Source organism: Canis lupus, chromosome 12, assembly GCF_011100685.1.
Source record: "Canis lupus familiaris isolate Mischka breed German Shepherd chromosome 12, alternate assembly UU_Cfam_GSD_1.0, whole genome shotgun sequence".
NCBI lineage: Eukaryota > Metazoa > Chordata > Mammalia > Carnivora > Canidae > Canis > Canis lupus.
The window spans coordinates 24,071,573-24,087,200 of NC_049233.1; the positions used below are offsets into that span (position 1 = coordinate 24,071,573).

A 15,628-nucleotide genomic window follows, 5' to 3' on the forward strand; every position below is an offset into this window, starting at 1 on the left:
ACTTTATCTCATTTATTTTGATACTTGCCTTGAGAAACTCCAAACTTTTCTTCATATGTTCAGTATCTTGTACATTCACAATCTCAATATCCTTCACAGATTTGCTCTTCTCTGATATCCAATGTGAGAATGATTCAAGTTTCTGAAGAAATTCTTCATGGGAAACTGCTAGCTTAGACTGGAAAATAAATTTGTGTGTTCATTTCTGTCAATCCCCAAATTTCAAATTCTTACAAAAAATTGTTCTGCTTCAAAGCCCTAGCAGTCTGAAAATAAAAGACTCATGACTAAATTTTCAAATAATCAATTTTTCTTCAAAACTCAAATTCTGGCTCAGCGCCAAATGTTTTGATGCCTACCATTTCAGAGTCCATGGTGAGCATGACGTGTTTCATTCTTTCTGAAGACACACTGCTGAGGGAAGTGAAAGCAGTCTGCAAACTTTGGTGGCTTGTCCTCAATTCCTCAAGCTGTCCTCTGGGGAAGTCACTGGGAAGAGACTTTAAAAACTCTTCTGCCAACTTCATGTCTTTTCTTAAAATGACAGCAATTGGAGCCAATCCCAATTCAAATGTCTGCAAAAAATATATATCCCAGAACTGTTCAGTGCGAACCCACTACAATCATTCTAAATGTAATAGTATCCCCCCCTAAAATCAATAAAAACCGCTCAACACCTCGACATTTAATAGTGAAGCTTGCAAATTCCAAAGATAAAGAGAAGATTCTTAAAGCAGCAAGAGACAAGAAATCCCTGACTTTTATGGGGAGAAAAATTAGATTAACAGCAGACTTCTCCACAGAGACCTGACAGGCCAGAAAGGGCTGGCAGGATATATTCAGGGTTCTAAACGAGAAGAACATGCAACCAAGAATACTTTATCCAGCAAGGCTCTCATTCAGAATAGAAGGAAAGATAAAGAGCTTCCAAGATAGGCAGGAACTGAAAGAATATGTGACCTCCAAACCAGCTCTGCAAGAAATTTTAAGGGGGACTCTTAAAATTCCTCTTTAAGAGGAAGTCCAATGGAACAATCCACAAAAACAGGGACTGAATAGGTATCATGATGACACTAAACTCGTATCTTTCAATAGTAACTCTGAATGTGAATGGGCTTAATGACCCCATCAAAAGGCGCAGGGTTTCAGACTGGATTAAAAGCAGGACCCATCTATTTGCTGTCTACAAGAGACCCATTTTAGACCTAAGGACACCTACAGCCTGAAAATAAAAGGTTGGAGAACCATTTAGCATTCAAATGGTCCTCAAAAGAAAGCAGGGGTAGCCATCCTTGTATCAGATAAACTAAAGTTTATCCCGAAGACTGTAGTGAGAGATGAAGAGGGACACTATCTCATACTTAAAGGATCTATCCAAAAAGAGGACCTAACAATCATCAATATATATGCCCTGAATGTGGGAGCTGCCAAATATTATCAATTAATAACCAAAGTTAAGACATACTTAATAATACACTTATACTTGGTGACTTCAATGTAGCGCTTTTTTTTTTTTAATTTTTTTTTTTATTTATGATAGTCACAGAGAGAGAGAGAGAGAGGCGCAGAGACACAGGCAGAGGGAGAAGCAGGCTCCATGCACCGGGAGCCCGACATGGGACTCGATCCCGGGTCTCCAGGATCGCGCCCTGGGCCAAAGGCAGGCGCCAAACTGCTGCGCCACCCAGGGATCCCAGTGTAGCGCTTTCTAAATGTAATAATAAAGCACAATGCTTGTTTTTCCAAATTAACACCAGCTGACTACCATTTATAATAGGCAGCAGACAGTTCTTACCTCTAACTGTTTAAGTTGGTTCCTTAAAGCTTCCAGATTATTATCCAGAGACTCTTGGTTGTCCAAAGGGGGCTTCATCTCTTGAAGTAAAGCCAAATACTCATGCATTTTTGATGTGTGCTGTAAACACTGCTGTAATTCAGTGGAAAACTAAACACAAATTTGGACATTTTAATTCGATAGCCTTTATGTAGTTTTTAAAAAACACATAAAATGTATGGGATTATTCCCAAATGTTGCATGCAGGTACTGCCATATAAAATGTAAAATCAACTTACTTGTTCCATTGACCTATCTCCAGGAGTCATTCCTTTTGACCCTGAAATACTTTCCAAATGGTCTGGGATATCACAGCATAGCTCCCCCAGCTTCTCATTGCTTGGCAATGCCGATGCACACATAGTTGAGTTTTCTAGTTCAGTATCTTTTATGTTTTGTAAATTAAGGGAACAGTGGTTTCCTTCTTTGCTTTTAAGGTCATCAAGAATGTGTGAATTTTCATCCACCATCTCAGAAGTAGAGAATGCTTTTTGATTCAAGTCTCTGACCTGTTCTACTTTCTCGGAGTATGTGTCAGCAAGCAGCTTATAGAAAATATTTTCAAGTTGCACTGGAGATACTTTAGGTGTAAGACCTCTTTTCTCTAGCTCATACTCCATCTGGGTTAATTCTTTCATCAATTCAAATGCTCCAGTAATTTTCTGGCTATACTGATTTTGCTTAAGTATATCAAGGAGAAGCTCAGACTTAAGATGTGCAATATGGAATGGATCATCTCTACTCTCTGCTTTTAGTTCTGTTGAGTTATTCATGGGGTAAACTCCAGAACAGTCACCAATTTTAAAGTCACTGGGCACACTAGATGCTTCATTTGCCAACTGTGATGTGGTAACTCTTTTAATTAAGTTTTGAATCAAAATTTTAGTGTCTGCACAGACTAAAGATTCTCCAACCTCTTCAGGACTCATAGGACCTCCTTCCAATCTTCTTTTTAAGAAATCTTTTACATTCTCAAAAAATACCTGAGATACCTCAGGAATCTGAACTTCCTTTTCTTGGAATCCTAGAGATAAGGATTGTTCTTTTTGCTGCTGTTGCTCAATTATTTCCATCTTATTGTTAATTTCTGAGAATGAGTAGTCCATATTTAAAGGGTTACTGGAGTTATCGTTTTTTATTCCATTTGTGCAGAGCTCTGGTGGCACAAAATCATTATTTTCCCCAAGGTCTTCTACATTTCTAAGAGGTAAGATTGACAGTGTGCTTTCATCCCTTTCTGGTGTGAGGTCAGCAACTCCTGTTCCCGCTTCCAAGGCACTTTCTTTAGTATGAATATCATTCTGTTGGGCCATCTCATTTAGAGGTGAGACTTCCTGGGTAGGAGCTGTCTTCTCCTTTGTATCATTAACTCCAAATTGTATATGTTCCTTCACAGCAGGGGAAGCTATCAGAATGCAGCTTGGGATACCTTCATTTAGTTTCAATGCATCTTTTGCTTTTACATCTTTAGAACAGTGTTTTAAATAAGTGAACAGGTCAGAGTCTTTCTCAGGGCTGTCAGTGAATGAATCTTTCTCAGTACTTGTATCCCCTTCAGACAAGAGAATCATATCAGCACTGATCACTTTGGAAACTGAGGAGTCAAATATTTCTTCAAGATTCTCAAAATGAACGGGACTTTCGCTAACCACTGTCTGTAGATTCTTTGGTTCATCTTTAAGAGTTACAGTTACTTTTTTCAGGCTTCCTTTCTGATTATGTTCTTCATTGTCTGTGATTCGTGAAAATGGAAACTGATCATTATCTAAATCAAGACTCTCCCTTGTACTTTCACTAGGCAAAAGTCTGAGATGCTTATTATCTTCTTCTTGACCTTTTTCTAGCACCTTTCCTTTACCTGAGCACATTTTATGAACTGATGTTTCATCTTCTGTTAGTATACTAATTTGGTCACCTTTCTTTTTAATTAGACCTCTTTCATTTCCTTGATGATCTCCGACAGTTACAGAGGCTACAGAAGACAAATGGCTTTCCTCAGCAGGCTTTCCTATTAAATCAGGCTCAGAACAAATGATTTTATCAAAAGATGAGTGGACTTGAAGTGTCACATTCTCAAAATATGGATCTCTACCTTTCAAAGAATCTGTGGATTCTGGCCCTTGGATCAACTTAATGTTCATTAAATCATTATCTACTTCAGAAGTTGAACAGATGTTATTAGTATTATGTAAAATATCTACAGAGCCAAAAGTGTCTTCTGATTCAGTGTCTTTAGTGATCGGCAGCAATATATCCTTAAGGGCCAGCTCATGATTCAACAGATCTTGACTTTTTCCAACAACCTCAGTTGTATATTCTTGAAGGTTGCTTCTTTCAGTAACTAAGCTATATTTACCAGTTGATTTTGGCTGTAAAACATTTACATTTTGCTGGTTTTCTAAAGACCTGTAACTGTGCACTTTATCTGGGAGAATTCTTTTGACACTTTGACTGTCCTGACCATTTTCCTTTTCACTTACTGCAGTGGCACACAACTGGTTATCCATATCCGCAGCCTCATCCTGGCACCAGGGTTCTTTACCGTCACCTTCCACTCCTCCTTCATCATCACCACCACCATCATCATAATAATAATCGTCATCAATATCCTGATCATTACTGTCACATACATAATCCTTGTAACTTTCTTCACTTTGCATAGAATCTAAATGTTCAGTATCAGATTTAAATTCTTGTCCAGTTATGTGTTCTTCTTCTCTCCCTCCCCAATACCCAATGTCATCAAATGTTAACAAAGCACTGAAGCTCTCTTTTCTTTCTATGATTTTATAATCAATCGATGAGTCAGACTCATCACTCTCAAGGATATTCGAGCTTTCCCTTTCTGAGATGGTTTCCAGAAACTGTCCATTGCTCTTGTGTGAGCCAACTGAATCTGAATGGATTCTTTCATCAGAATCGAATCCAGCTTTCTCAGTAGCAATGAGAACATCCCGAAGAGACTCTCTGTTTCCCCTCACACTTAAGCTGTCAACCAGTGCCCCCTGGAGTTCCACAGAATTTTCATTCTCTCTTGAAACATCATAAAAAACATCACCAAGAGAAGCAGTCACATCAGTTTCCTCTTGTAGTGTGGCATAGTCCTCAGGTTGTAGACAATCACGATCATCACCTTCCAGAAGCAGAGAATCATGGTCATCATCTTCAAACAGGGGAGTATCATAAAAATCACCTTCACTGTCAGTATCTGTTTCTGTCACACTTCGCTGATCATCCACAAGTGACGTTTCATAGTCACCAGCACTGATGGTTTCTTCAAGCAGCGGTGTGGCACAGACAGGAGATGTGCCGGCATCACTGGTGTTATCCTGTGGGGTCACGGCACAGGGGTACTCTTCCATTTTGGACTCAGTTTGCTTGTTTTCAGGTTTCTGCTGAGAAGTGGCATGTAACTTTCCATCTTCACCGTAAGTTTCTGTAATATATTTATCATTGTGATTTTGGACCTGAGGAGCAATGTCACCTATATTTAAAGGTTTCTGTGGAGACGTTACTCCCTGTAAACTGATATTGATAGCTGCAATTCCCAGAAACTGCTCTTGAAATGTCTCTCCCATTCTTTGACCTGATAATATGGTTTGGTCGCTGAGTGGCAATGTGGGATCTTCACATTTATTTCCATTGCTCTCTGTGGTATGTACATTAAGACTATCCTGATCATTCCTCAATTTATCATGACTTAGCAAGGCACTCAGCCTGGGAGAATAGTCAAAGATTGTCAAATCCCTGTTTATGTTATCTTCATTCTCTTTCTCATTCTCATTCAAGTCACAGATTCTACTGGTTTTTGATTTCATAATAGAATTTGTTATCAAATCACTTGCGAAGTTTTGAATATTTTTAGAATGACTACATTCACCTGCATGTTCATTCGTTCTAACTTGACTTTGATTTTCACAGTTTTTAAGTATGTTTTCAGAGTCTTGTCTAAGCATGTCACCTGCCACAAGTCCAGGCTGTGATAAATAGGATGAATTCTGGACTTTATGATCAGCTACTTTTATATTTGCCAGGTTTTCTGACTGATAAAATTCACTACTAAAAAAATTATTTCCCATTTCATTACACTCTTTATCTATGGTATGCTTTCTATCTTCAGGAGCTTCTTTATGCTTAGGTTCTCTGTGATGACATTTATCAAAACTATTTGGTGAAACTATACTGTTTTCCTTTCCTTCATTAGGAGCATTACTTGGAAATAAAACAGGGAGTCTTAAGGCATCAAGACATTTTTTGATGGGTGTGTCCTTAAATTCTGCACTACAGCCTTCTAGTAGCATATCAACAGCCTCATTCAAGTCTCCATCATACAGCAAAAGCCTCTGGCCTGTGTTTGCATCCATATAGCTATTTATCATCAAATAAGATAGAAATAACTTTTTAGTTTGTTCTGAGCTCTGAGTTGCTAATGGTTCTTCTCCATCAAAAACATCATCTTCTTGCCTGTAATCATGGACTGTGGATGGTTGGAATTTACAAAAAGATAGCCATCTTCTGGCATTTTTACAAGCTTCTAAATCTCCCAAATCTGGCATTTTATCAGGCAGTATTATACTTTTCAAAATCGATGCTGTGTTATTATCTATAATTCCCAGCTGCTTAGCAACATCCAAACCAATGACTTGAGAAGTTTCTGGAATATAAAGAGCAGCTATTTTCTGCCTGCCATTCAGTATTTTGTATGCCAATTCATTTGTAATCAATTCTTGCTGCAAGGAAGAAGATGTAGGAAATATTTCACCAGAGTGAGGCCAGATGAGTCCAACATAGCTTCGCTGAGCCTCTAGCACCAAAAGAGCACTGGTTGAAGTTATTAGATCACATTGGACTGCTTCATCCACGGTAAAACGTTTAGCAGGGTTTGAGTGGATGATTCCACCTGTTTGAACCTGATATGTGAGAATACTGTTAGCTGTGTCTCTGTCAATTACCCCTTCTGCCATAGCTTCTTCAACAGTCATTCTTCGACCAGAGTTGCAATTGATTAGACCTCCAGAAAGAAGCTGTGCACCTAATAACCTGAACATGGTTTCACGGTCTATGAGACCTTCATGAGCCGCCCTTAAAATGCTTATATTTCTTCCACATTTTAATGTTATTCTACCTCCTTCTTGTGGTCTCACAGGTAGAAGCCGTATCCCAGTGTTTTCCTGTAAAATACTTCTTTGCAAAATATCCACTAAAGTCACCTTCTCAGCGGTGCAGGGGTCAATAAGATCTTTACACGTGTTTTGCCTTTCCAGGACTTTAGAAAATAATGCTGAGGAAACAAAGTTCTGTTGGAAAGCCTTCTGTAGAGTCAATTTTTCTCCCGTGGCTGGAATAACTAAAAAGTCTGTGGAAAGTAGTATGTCAAGAACTCTGATGGCCATGGATTCTGATATCATGCCTTGAGCCAGAGCTTCCAGCACTGGAATTGTGGTAGATGACACAGTAGAAATAATCTCCTTTGCTTGATTTAGTTCTTGGAGTTGGCATACAACTTGTTCATCAATTAGGCCACGACTTTTGGCATCTTGAAGATCAAAACATTTTCTTGATTCCGGTGAAATTAGACCAGAAATCATTAGCTGTGTCTCAAGCAACCTGATTCCTGTGTCATAGTCAATAAGGCCTCTTAAAACTGCCTGAAATATGGAAAGGACTTCTCCAGTTGTCTGATCAATGGTGCCTGCAATCACTTTATCCAGCTGAAAAGAAAATACAAAAATTCTCAGGTCAGTCTGTGACCCCAGGGTGGGCAGAATTTCATGAAACATAGTTTGCATTTTTTTTTTAAGAAATAAACACTTCAACATAAAAATCCTCTACTTACCAAGGCGCAGCAAATGCTGTGAATGTTAGGCAGCTCAAATGCACAAGTGATCTATGTCAGTGATCTATTCAACAGCACAGGATGTGATAAAAGCTTTGAAAATAACATGCATCTGTGAATTGAAAACTTAATATTGTGTACATTAACAAGGTTAGTGAGGACACAACAGAGTAAATGATGATAGTGAGAAAACAGAACACATACCTAAGAAGGCAAATCATGCTCTCTGCAACTGGGTGAGATTAGTCAACTGACATGAAAAAGAGTATCAAACCCCATGCTATTGATGTTTACAGCATACAGACTTCTTCGCAGACAGTAAAAATCTAATGAACCAGAAAAACTGTTACATACCCCCAAAATGTGACAAATAGTGTGTAAAGTATTCCAGGGAATAAGGGAATTGAATATAAAGATAACTTTTCAATACTGAATATTATGTTGAATACTGTAAATATATATTGTCAAGTTTCAAAAGTTTAAAGACAGGCCAAATTTTAAGTGGTTCCTGTTATATTTTAAGAAGATGCTAGGGCATCCTCACTATAACGAATGGCCCAGTATTATTACTCCATTAAATCTCATGGTTATCTCTGAAAATCAAATCAGTTCGTAACACTCTAATGTCATCTTTAAAGATGAGTCAAGGCCATTTTATAACATCATATTTATATAGTAAAATACCTAATATGGCAGCAGAAGAATGGCTTTTAAAGAGGAGAGTTAGAAAAATGAATGATTCTTTTCTTTTACCATGCAAGGCAGAGATTAAGATGTCACAGAAACTGATGACAGCAAGTGTAAGATTGCATTTAATAAACAACACTGAAATCTCTAAATATTCAGATAAACTCCATTCACATTTCTTCCATGTACACAAATTCAAGGTCATTTCTTTATCATTTATATATTACTTCTACAACCATGCGAGAAAACTAAGAATCTTGAAAGCGCTTTATGTTTTAAATAAATTATATTACCTTCTCCTCTACCTTTTTATCTCCTAAGCTTTGTGATTCTTGTAGTTGTTTCAGAGATTCACTAAAGAATGTATTATAACTTTCTTGAAGAGATTTCACTTGTTTTTCCAATTCATTTCTTTCTTCATCTGTCATTCTATAATAACCAGAAAGTATGAAAAGAGGAATGCAAGTCGTTAAGTGTAAAGATGACATATTAGGCTCAATGATTTTGTAACGTAAAATCCTTTTCTAAATAATCACATGGCCATAAAATAAAACTTCATGTACAGATTGCTCAAATCTCAGAATGACTGTATAGGAAAATTAAGGATGGCCTTTACTCATCTAAGAATCCTTCCCTTGCCTGAGAGACTGGAGAGAAGAACATAAACAAATACATCAACACTTTTCTAGCACGTATACATTTCTAAAATAACAGTGCTGTTATATGACAGAGGGAAAGATCCTATTATTAGTTCCAACATGGAAACGGGACAGAAAGATACCATTACTCAAGATAAAACTTATTCAAAGCATGAATAAAGATGAAATTTACAGGAAATTAACCTGATTCTCTAAGGTGCAGTACAAAGTCATTGTGGCATAGTTCCTGGGGACAGTTTCACAAAGAGTTTAAGAAAAGGGTAGATTTTTTTCCTGCCTGTGACACTAGCTGAAATATATGAAGTGCCTTATTGGAAAAAGTAAGACCAAAATATGAAAAAAACAGGTTATTACAAGTCTCAGCAAAGAAAATAAAGAACATACATATTTTACAAAAAGTAAAGTCATAGAGAGCACTAATTAGAATTAATTCATACATATTTTCCAAAAAGTAAAGTCATAGAGAGTACTAATTAGAATTAAGACTTGGCTTGGAATCTTTATCACTCACTAGCTACCCATCCTAAGGTCTCTGAGCCAGTTTTCTGTAAGTGACTACAAGTGACAGCTAAATTGCTAAATTTATAGTTGTATACTACATTAAGTAAATTCCTGAGTTCTATTTTTAAAACCTCAATTAAAATTTACCAGCTTTTGGGACACCTGGGTGGCTCAGTGGTTGAGCGTCTGCCTTTAGCTCAGGGTTTGATCCTGGGATCCAGGATTGAGTCCCACATCGGGCTCGCTGCATGGAGCCTGCTTCTCCCTCTGCCTATGTCTCTGCTTCTCTCCTCTGTGTCTCTCATGAAAAAATAAAATCTTAAAAAAAAAATTACCAACTTTTGCTTTAACGTTAAGACCAATTCTCTACTTTGAACAAAAGAGCTAATGAAAACCAACATACTTGTCTCCATGTTTTGCCAAAAACAACTGCATGGTTTGAAGTGTTTCAGATAATTGCTCCTTCTTGGTTGATATTTCTTCACTAGAAATCTGCAAGGTTTAGAAAACATATTGAAACTCTCCCCTAATAAAGATGAGAAAATAGTAATTTTTAAAAACTAACCAAGTTTTAATTAAGATCCAAATGATGGGTGGCCCAAGTCAATATACTTATCAGTTATTATCAGTGTACAAGCCTGGATAAGAAGAGTACTTTATCTAGAATGCAGATTAAGACTCTTTTTCTAACCATAATGCCCTCATTTTCATGAGGAAATAATATGGCATTATGTGGTTCTCACATTTGTTGCAGTCCAACAGTGAATGAAGGTTGTCTCAACTATCGCAGGTGGCCAGAGGTTCTTCACTGACCCGGTGTTACCCTTGTGTGGTGCAGCACTCAAAAAGATATATGAATGTGGGACACTACTCTAGAAGAATATCTTCCCTCCCCCAAGTTCCTGTATGCCCTGCCCTTTTTAAAAAAATTAATGTGAAAACAGTAATCTGTAAGATCTGCAGACCAAGATTAAATAATTTCTAAAATTTGCAAAATTCATCTATGATAGGGGAATAAAATTGATCTGTTTAAGGAAAAGCAAGAGGTTGTAACATTTTTTCCTACTCTCTCAACATATCACTTCTGAATACTCTATTTTGGAAATTGGATGCCATTCTTTTAAAAGGAACAGAAATGAGAAGAAATGATGGGCAAATGAAAAGGTATATTCTCCCCCAATGTACTCTATTCAGAATACAGCCAAAGTCTATTTTTCATGGTTGCGTATAATCATGAGGCCACACTGATTTTTAACACACACATTTATTATGCTATCAAATTACCTTAAATTTCACTTAACAGAAAGACCATCAAGTACTTATAGAGACTTGTAATTTAGGCACTATGATCTGCATTTAAAAAGTATCTGTCTACTTTCATGTCTAGTAGGTCTAAAATGGATTTAGTAACGTTTTAAGGAATTTAAAACCGCAGAATAAGAAAATACCAAGCTTTGTAATCTTCATGTCTCAAAAGAAACTTGTTCTCCTAAGAAATCTTTGCTAAAGTTTATGTCCCTATTTAAGTTCTTTCCTACCTGATTGGGAGAACAAAGAGGGAGAAGATACTTTAAACTAAATATTCACATAAAGTTACATTGAAGGTTTGGAGTTTAAAATACCAAATATAATTACTTTCCAAGTTCTGATTGCCTCCACACAAATATGAAATACAGTATGTAAGACTATGGGCTAATATGGCTTTATTTCAACTGAATACTAATTCAAGTATATACTCTGGTCTGTAAACTTCTCCAATGGGGAACCCCAGATACATTACATCTGCCTCATATCATAGCCAAAATTAGACAAGACATTGAAGCTTCCCTTTATTTAGTTATATCAACAATGTCTGTTTCAACTGATGACAAGTGAACACTGATGCAGAGGTAGAAGAGGAAGCTAATGATTGCAGGAAGGCAAGTAGGAAAAGTATTTGAGGAAAAATGCTGATTAACTTAGTGGAATTTTTTTTTTTTTTTTTAATACAGCTTCAATTCCAGGGCTATCACCAGCAAGCATCAACACTGGATCTTAGATCATCAACACCCTAAGAGCTTCAAGCAGTATCATCCAACAGACATCACAGGGCACTAATAGCTCATGAGCTGTGCTACTCAACCACTGCCAAGAAGTTGAGGAACAGAAGATAGCCCTCTGCACAAAAGAATTCATGAAGGTAAGGGAAAGAATTTGGAATTTCCAGTGACTGACTAGAGAACACTTCTTTGTAAAATACTAAGATCCAGGGAAGCACAACTAAATGAAATCCTCAAAAATGTTAATACCTGAGTTTGTAGTTCTGTTGTTTTTGAACCGTTTCGTTCACCTTTGTAAGAATGAGACCATATATCTTTACAATAAGGAGTATGTGGATTTACTCTGAACACAAAACATGATGACTGTTCTTTAGCAACTCTCTTCACTATAATCAAGAAGCAGATATAACCACTAGGAGAAGCAGTAATATATACAGGTCAGGTTTTGGAATCAGAGACACTTCCTTCTCCTCCATACTTTGATTCCTTGATCAACTTACTTAACCTCTCTGATCCTCATTATAATTGCTTATAAAAATGGGGAAAATTAAGGTAAAGAATTTAAGTGGTTTTTTTTCCAGTTGACCATGTCAATTCAGTAAGTTCTACCCACTATTATTATTAAACCAGAGCCTCAATGAATACCTTTTGCTTAGAAAAGGGAGATTTTCCAGCCTTCTCGCCATCTTTTAATGTCTTGCTGATATTTGATACCCATTTCTGTAATTCTTTGGCTTTTTCAACATGCTCTTTCTTTTCTTCTTCCAGTGACTTCTGACAAATGTGAGTAATTAGGAAAAAAAGACATATTCCAGTAAATGCTTAAGCTGTTAAACTGACCTCTCCACAGAAAACAATGTAGAAATATTTTGTCATCACACACCAGTTACTGAGTATTTTATTCATTCACTTAACCATGTTTTTCAAGTCACATGGCAGATGTAGTTCCAAAATGTTTATGGTAGCAAAGAAAGCTGTGACTCTCTGGAATGATCAGTCCAACCTCCCAGCTGGTCTATCAATATGACAAATAAAAAAACTCAATTTTATTCATGAAGCACCAGAAGACCTTTGAAGTGCTGCCTTTGCATTAGCATTACAATCACAAATGTCTAGACAGAAAAGTATCAAACAATGGAAATCTGAAAGAACAGTGAATGTGTACACACATATGAAAGATACACAAAATGAAGAAAAATCTCTCCCCATCTTCCAACACACAGTAATGCTACTTTTAATTAAGACTCTACCTGGAAATGGGAAATTGTGGTAAACATTTAATATGTAAAGAAGGTTACAATGTACAGAAAAAAAATTTTTTTCACTATAGCCTCAGGGATGTGGGAACAAATTTATATCTCTTTGAATCCATGGTGCTTTTTGAAGTGCTCTTTCAGGGAACGTAATAGATCATTTAATAACTGGGAAACCTAATGTCCAGCTGGATCCTTCCAGTGATGAAGAATTCTGAAGAAAGGATGCTATGAACTTGCTGGAGTTCATCAAGCTTACTCCATATTACAGTGAAGGCAAGATCAAAAAAATACAAAACCTTAACTTAAAAGCTAAAGGAAACCATTTTGAATAACAGTAAATATTTTTTTACTTCCAATTTTAAAAATTATTCTCTCTTCTGAACAGTCAGCTATATTCAGCCCTCAAGAAATAAATGGTGCTTGGAGCATGAGACACGATTGCTAGACTGTGTGTTTGATACCATCATGCTCTCAACAGATCATATGAAGTGGATAGCATCACCTTTGTGCAAGGTTATTTAAACGTGTCCTATTAGGAAGAATAGTAGAGGCTAGAAATTCCTGTCATCAAAGGTTCAGATACTTCTAAGAGTTTAAGTCCTGTGTGGAAGTCAAAATCAGCTTTTTCTAAAGCTTCTTTGTATGTCAACTTCCTTTTCGTTTGAGGACACATTATATTTCTGACATAGGACTTTTGATCTTTGAGTTTTGTAGCAATGAAAACATCTATAATACCTACTTGGAGAGCCTCTTCTATTGACAACCGGGAATGAATCTGTGGCTCGATCAACCCCCCTGTCAAGTACTGAAATTCCAAACATCTGATTCCCATTTCCTTACTTATGATATTTGCATTCACAGCCTCCACCACTGACATGACTTTGTTAGTGACGGGATGGCCAATCCCTGTGATTACTAATTCACACTGTCGAAGCTGCTGGGCAAACCCCTCATCAACAAGACCTCTATGCAAAGCTTCTGCTACTCGGTACTTTTTGCCAGTGAGAGGATCAATTATCCCCCCTGTACTGACTTGGGCTTCAAGGCATCTGAGGGCAGTAATCCGGTCAACCAAATTTCTGCGGGAGGCCTTCAAGACAGAGATCCTTTCCCCGCTAGTGGTCAGCCAGTACCCTGCAATAGGACTGTGTGAATCCTTCTTGGGAACCAGCTGGCTCAGCAAGGAATCAGCAAGTTCTGTAAGTGTGATGAGTCCTTCCTGATACTTTCTGACCCAGGCTTTGTCAAGTGTTCCCTGCTCAATAGCTTCATTAATATTAAACTGTAATCCTGTTTTAGTATCAGTCAGCATACGAGAAGGATGCCCGTAGGATTCATAAAACGTGGCTTCCTTCCACTGATACTGTTGCCCTGAAAGCTCAAGATAGGTACTTTTTTCAATTAGGTTTCTCTGGAAAGCCTCATATGCAGTCAGTTCTGCTCCTGTTTTAATATCTACTACAGAAATCCTATGGGTTTTCCCTACATTGAGATTGGAAATGTTCCTCTCCCCAAATGGAAACAGAAAGCACTGGCAGTCTACATCAAATACACACATTCGCAGTAATTCTGAGTAATAGAGAGCTTGCTTGTTATTGGGATTAGGGAAAACTCTTGTGTTGCTGGATGGCTCATGTAAAAATTGTAGGATGGCATTATTTAACAAGCCCTGTTGCAGAGCAACCTCTGGAGGAATGCGGATGCCTCTCACAGGGTCAATGACTCCCCCGGTGGCAATCTGGGCCTCCAACATATGTTTACCTCTCTGTCTGTCAAGCATTCTATTTTCCATAGCCTGGAATACCGACAATGTCTTAGAAGAATATGAGTATCCCAGGGCTGCCTTCTCTGCCTCAAGAAGCCTAATCTTGAATTCAGCGTCAATAACTCCATTAAGGATTGCATCTTCAACAGAGTATGTGTGACCTGAAATGGGATCGATTATGAAACCTGTTGCGGCCTGAGCTTCTAAAAATGCTAAAGCTATCATTTTGTCTATTATGATTTTTTTGGCTGCTGAGGCAAATGAAATCTTTTCTTTTGTGGATTCTAGATACAGTCCCGCAATTGAGGTGGCTTTCGTCAAAAACTTGCTCAGGGTTTTCTGAACTTCATCAATAGTCTTGAGACCAAGTCGCAGCTGCTCAACTGTTTTCATGTCCAGAAGCTTAGCTTCAACCAACTGCCTGCCAGTCACTGTGCACCGGAGCCCCTGGAATTTAAATTCATCATCCCTAACTGAACATATGTGATCACCATCCAAGTTCTGGAAGCTCTCTGGTTCTGAGCCTTTCTTAAGAAAATCTCTCTTGAGTCCACTGGATGCTCTGCTCCCTTCAAGCATCCATTCTTCAGCACTGGGACTTGAGTTCTTTTCTTGTTTTAGTGTGGTGACTTCTGTGTGCATATCATACTGCTTGTTCTTAGCTATCTGTAACAGGAATTTAGGAGACATTAAAAGTCATCTAAAAAACATTGTCACTTTACTCATCCTCAATCCAAATATGATTCCTACAATAACGAAGGTAAGTAAAGAGAAGAAAATTTTCAAACCAAAGAGGGCTCAGGGACAAGTAGTAGTATTTCGACAGACTGAAGTTTACTTTAAATGACAACTAAGGTATTAAAATGGTATGTTTAGGAGCACCTTGCTGGCTCAGTCAGTAAAGCATGTGATGACTTGATCTTGGAGTTGTAAGTTCAAGCCCCACTTTGGGTATAGAGATTACTTAAAAAGACAATCTTAAAAAAAAAAAGGCAGGCTTAAAAAAGATTTGAGGTGAAATCTCTACAAAGAAACTATAGAAATTAAAGTG

The 15,628-nt window shown here is 37.5% G+C and overlaps 1 protein-coding gene and 1 long non-coding RNA gene across 32 annotated transcripts in view; one reads left to right on the forward strand and one right to left on the reverse strand.

The window, feature by feature from the left end:
* Positions 1-15,628, reverse strand: part of DST (dystonin) — a 480,589-nt gene that overhangs the window by 128,481 nt on the left and 336,480 nt on the right. For 19 of the 27 annotated variants that reach the window (XM_038554403.1, XM_038554389.1, XM_038554383.1 and 16 more), the window contains 7 exons: positions 12,202-12,330; positions 9,921-10,009; positions 8,651-8,786; positions 2,074-7,545; positions 1,796-1,945; positions 360-575; positions 29-178 (listed from right to left, as the gene is read on the reverse strand). In XM_038554403.1, the coding sequence (XP_038410331.1) occupies positions 29-178; positions 360-575; positions 1,796-1,945; positions 2,074-7,545; positions 8,651-8,786; positions 9,921-10,009; positions 12,202-12,330 (6,342 nt within the window). Of the gene's footprint in view, positions 1-28; positions 179-359; positions 576-1,795; positions 1,946-2,073; positions 7,546-8,650; positions 8,787-9,920; positions 10,010-12,201; positions 12,331-12,423; positions 15,244-15,628 lie in introns of those variants that run through there. The other 8 variants (XM_038554396.1, XM_038554397.1, XM_038554400.1 and 5 more) reach the window with 3 other exon arrangements.
* LOC111098294 overlaps positions 1-15,628 on the forward strand; it is a 49,239-nt gene that overhangs the window by 26,007 nt on the left and 7,604 nt on the right. For 4 of the 5 annotated variants that reach the window (XR_005367874.1, XR_005367873.1, XR_005367876.1 and 1 more), the window contains one exon: positions 11,509-11,696. This is a non-coding gene — a long non-coding RNA (uncharacterized LOC111098294). Of the gene's footprint in view, positions 1-99; positions 283-11,508; positions 11,697-15,628 lie in introns of those variants that run through there. The other variant, XR_005367877.1, reaches the window with a different exon arrangement.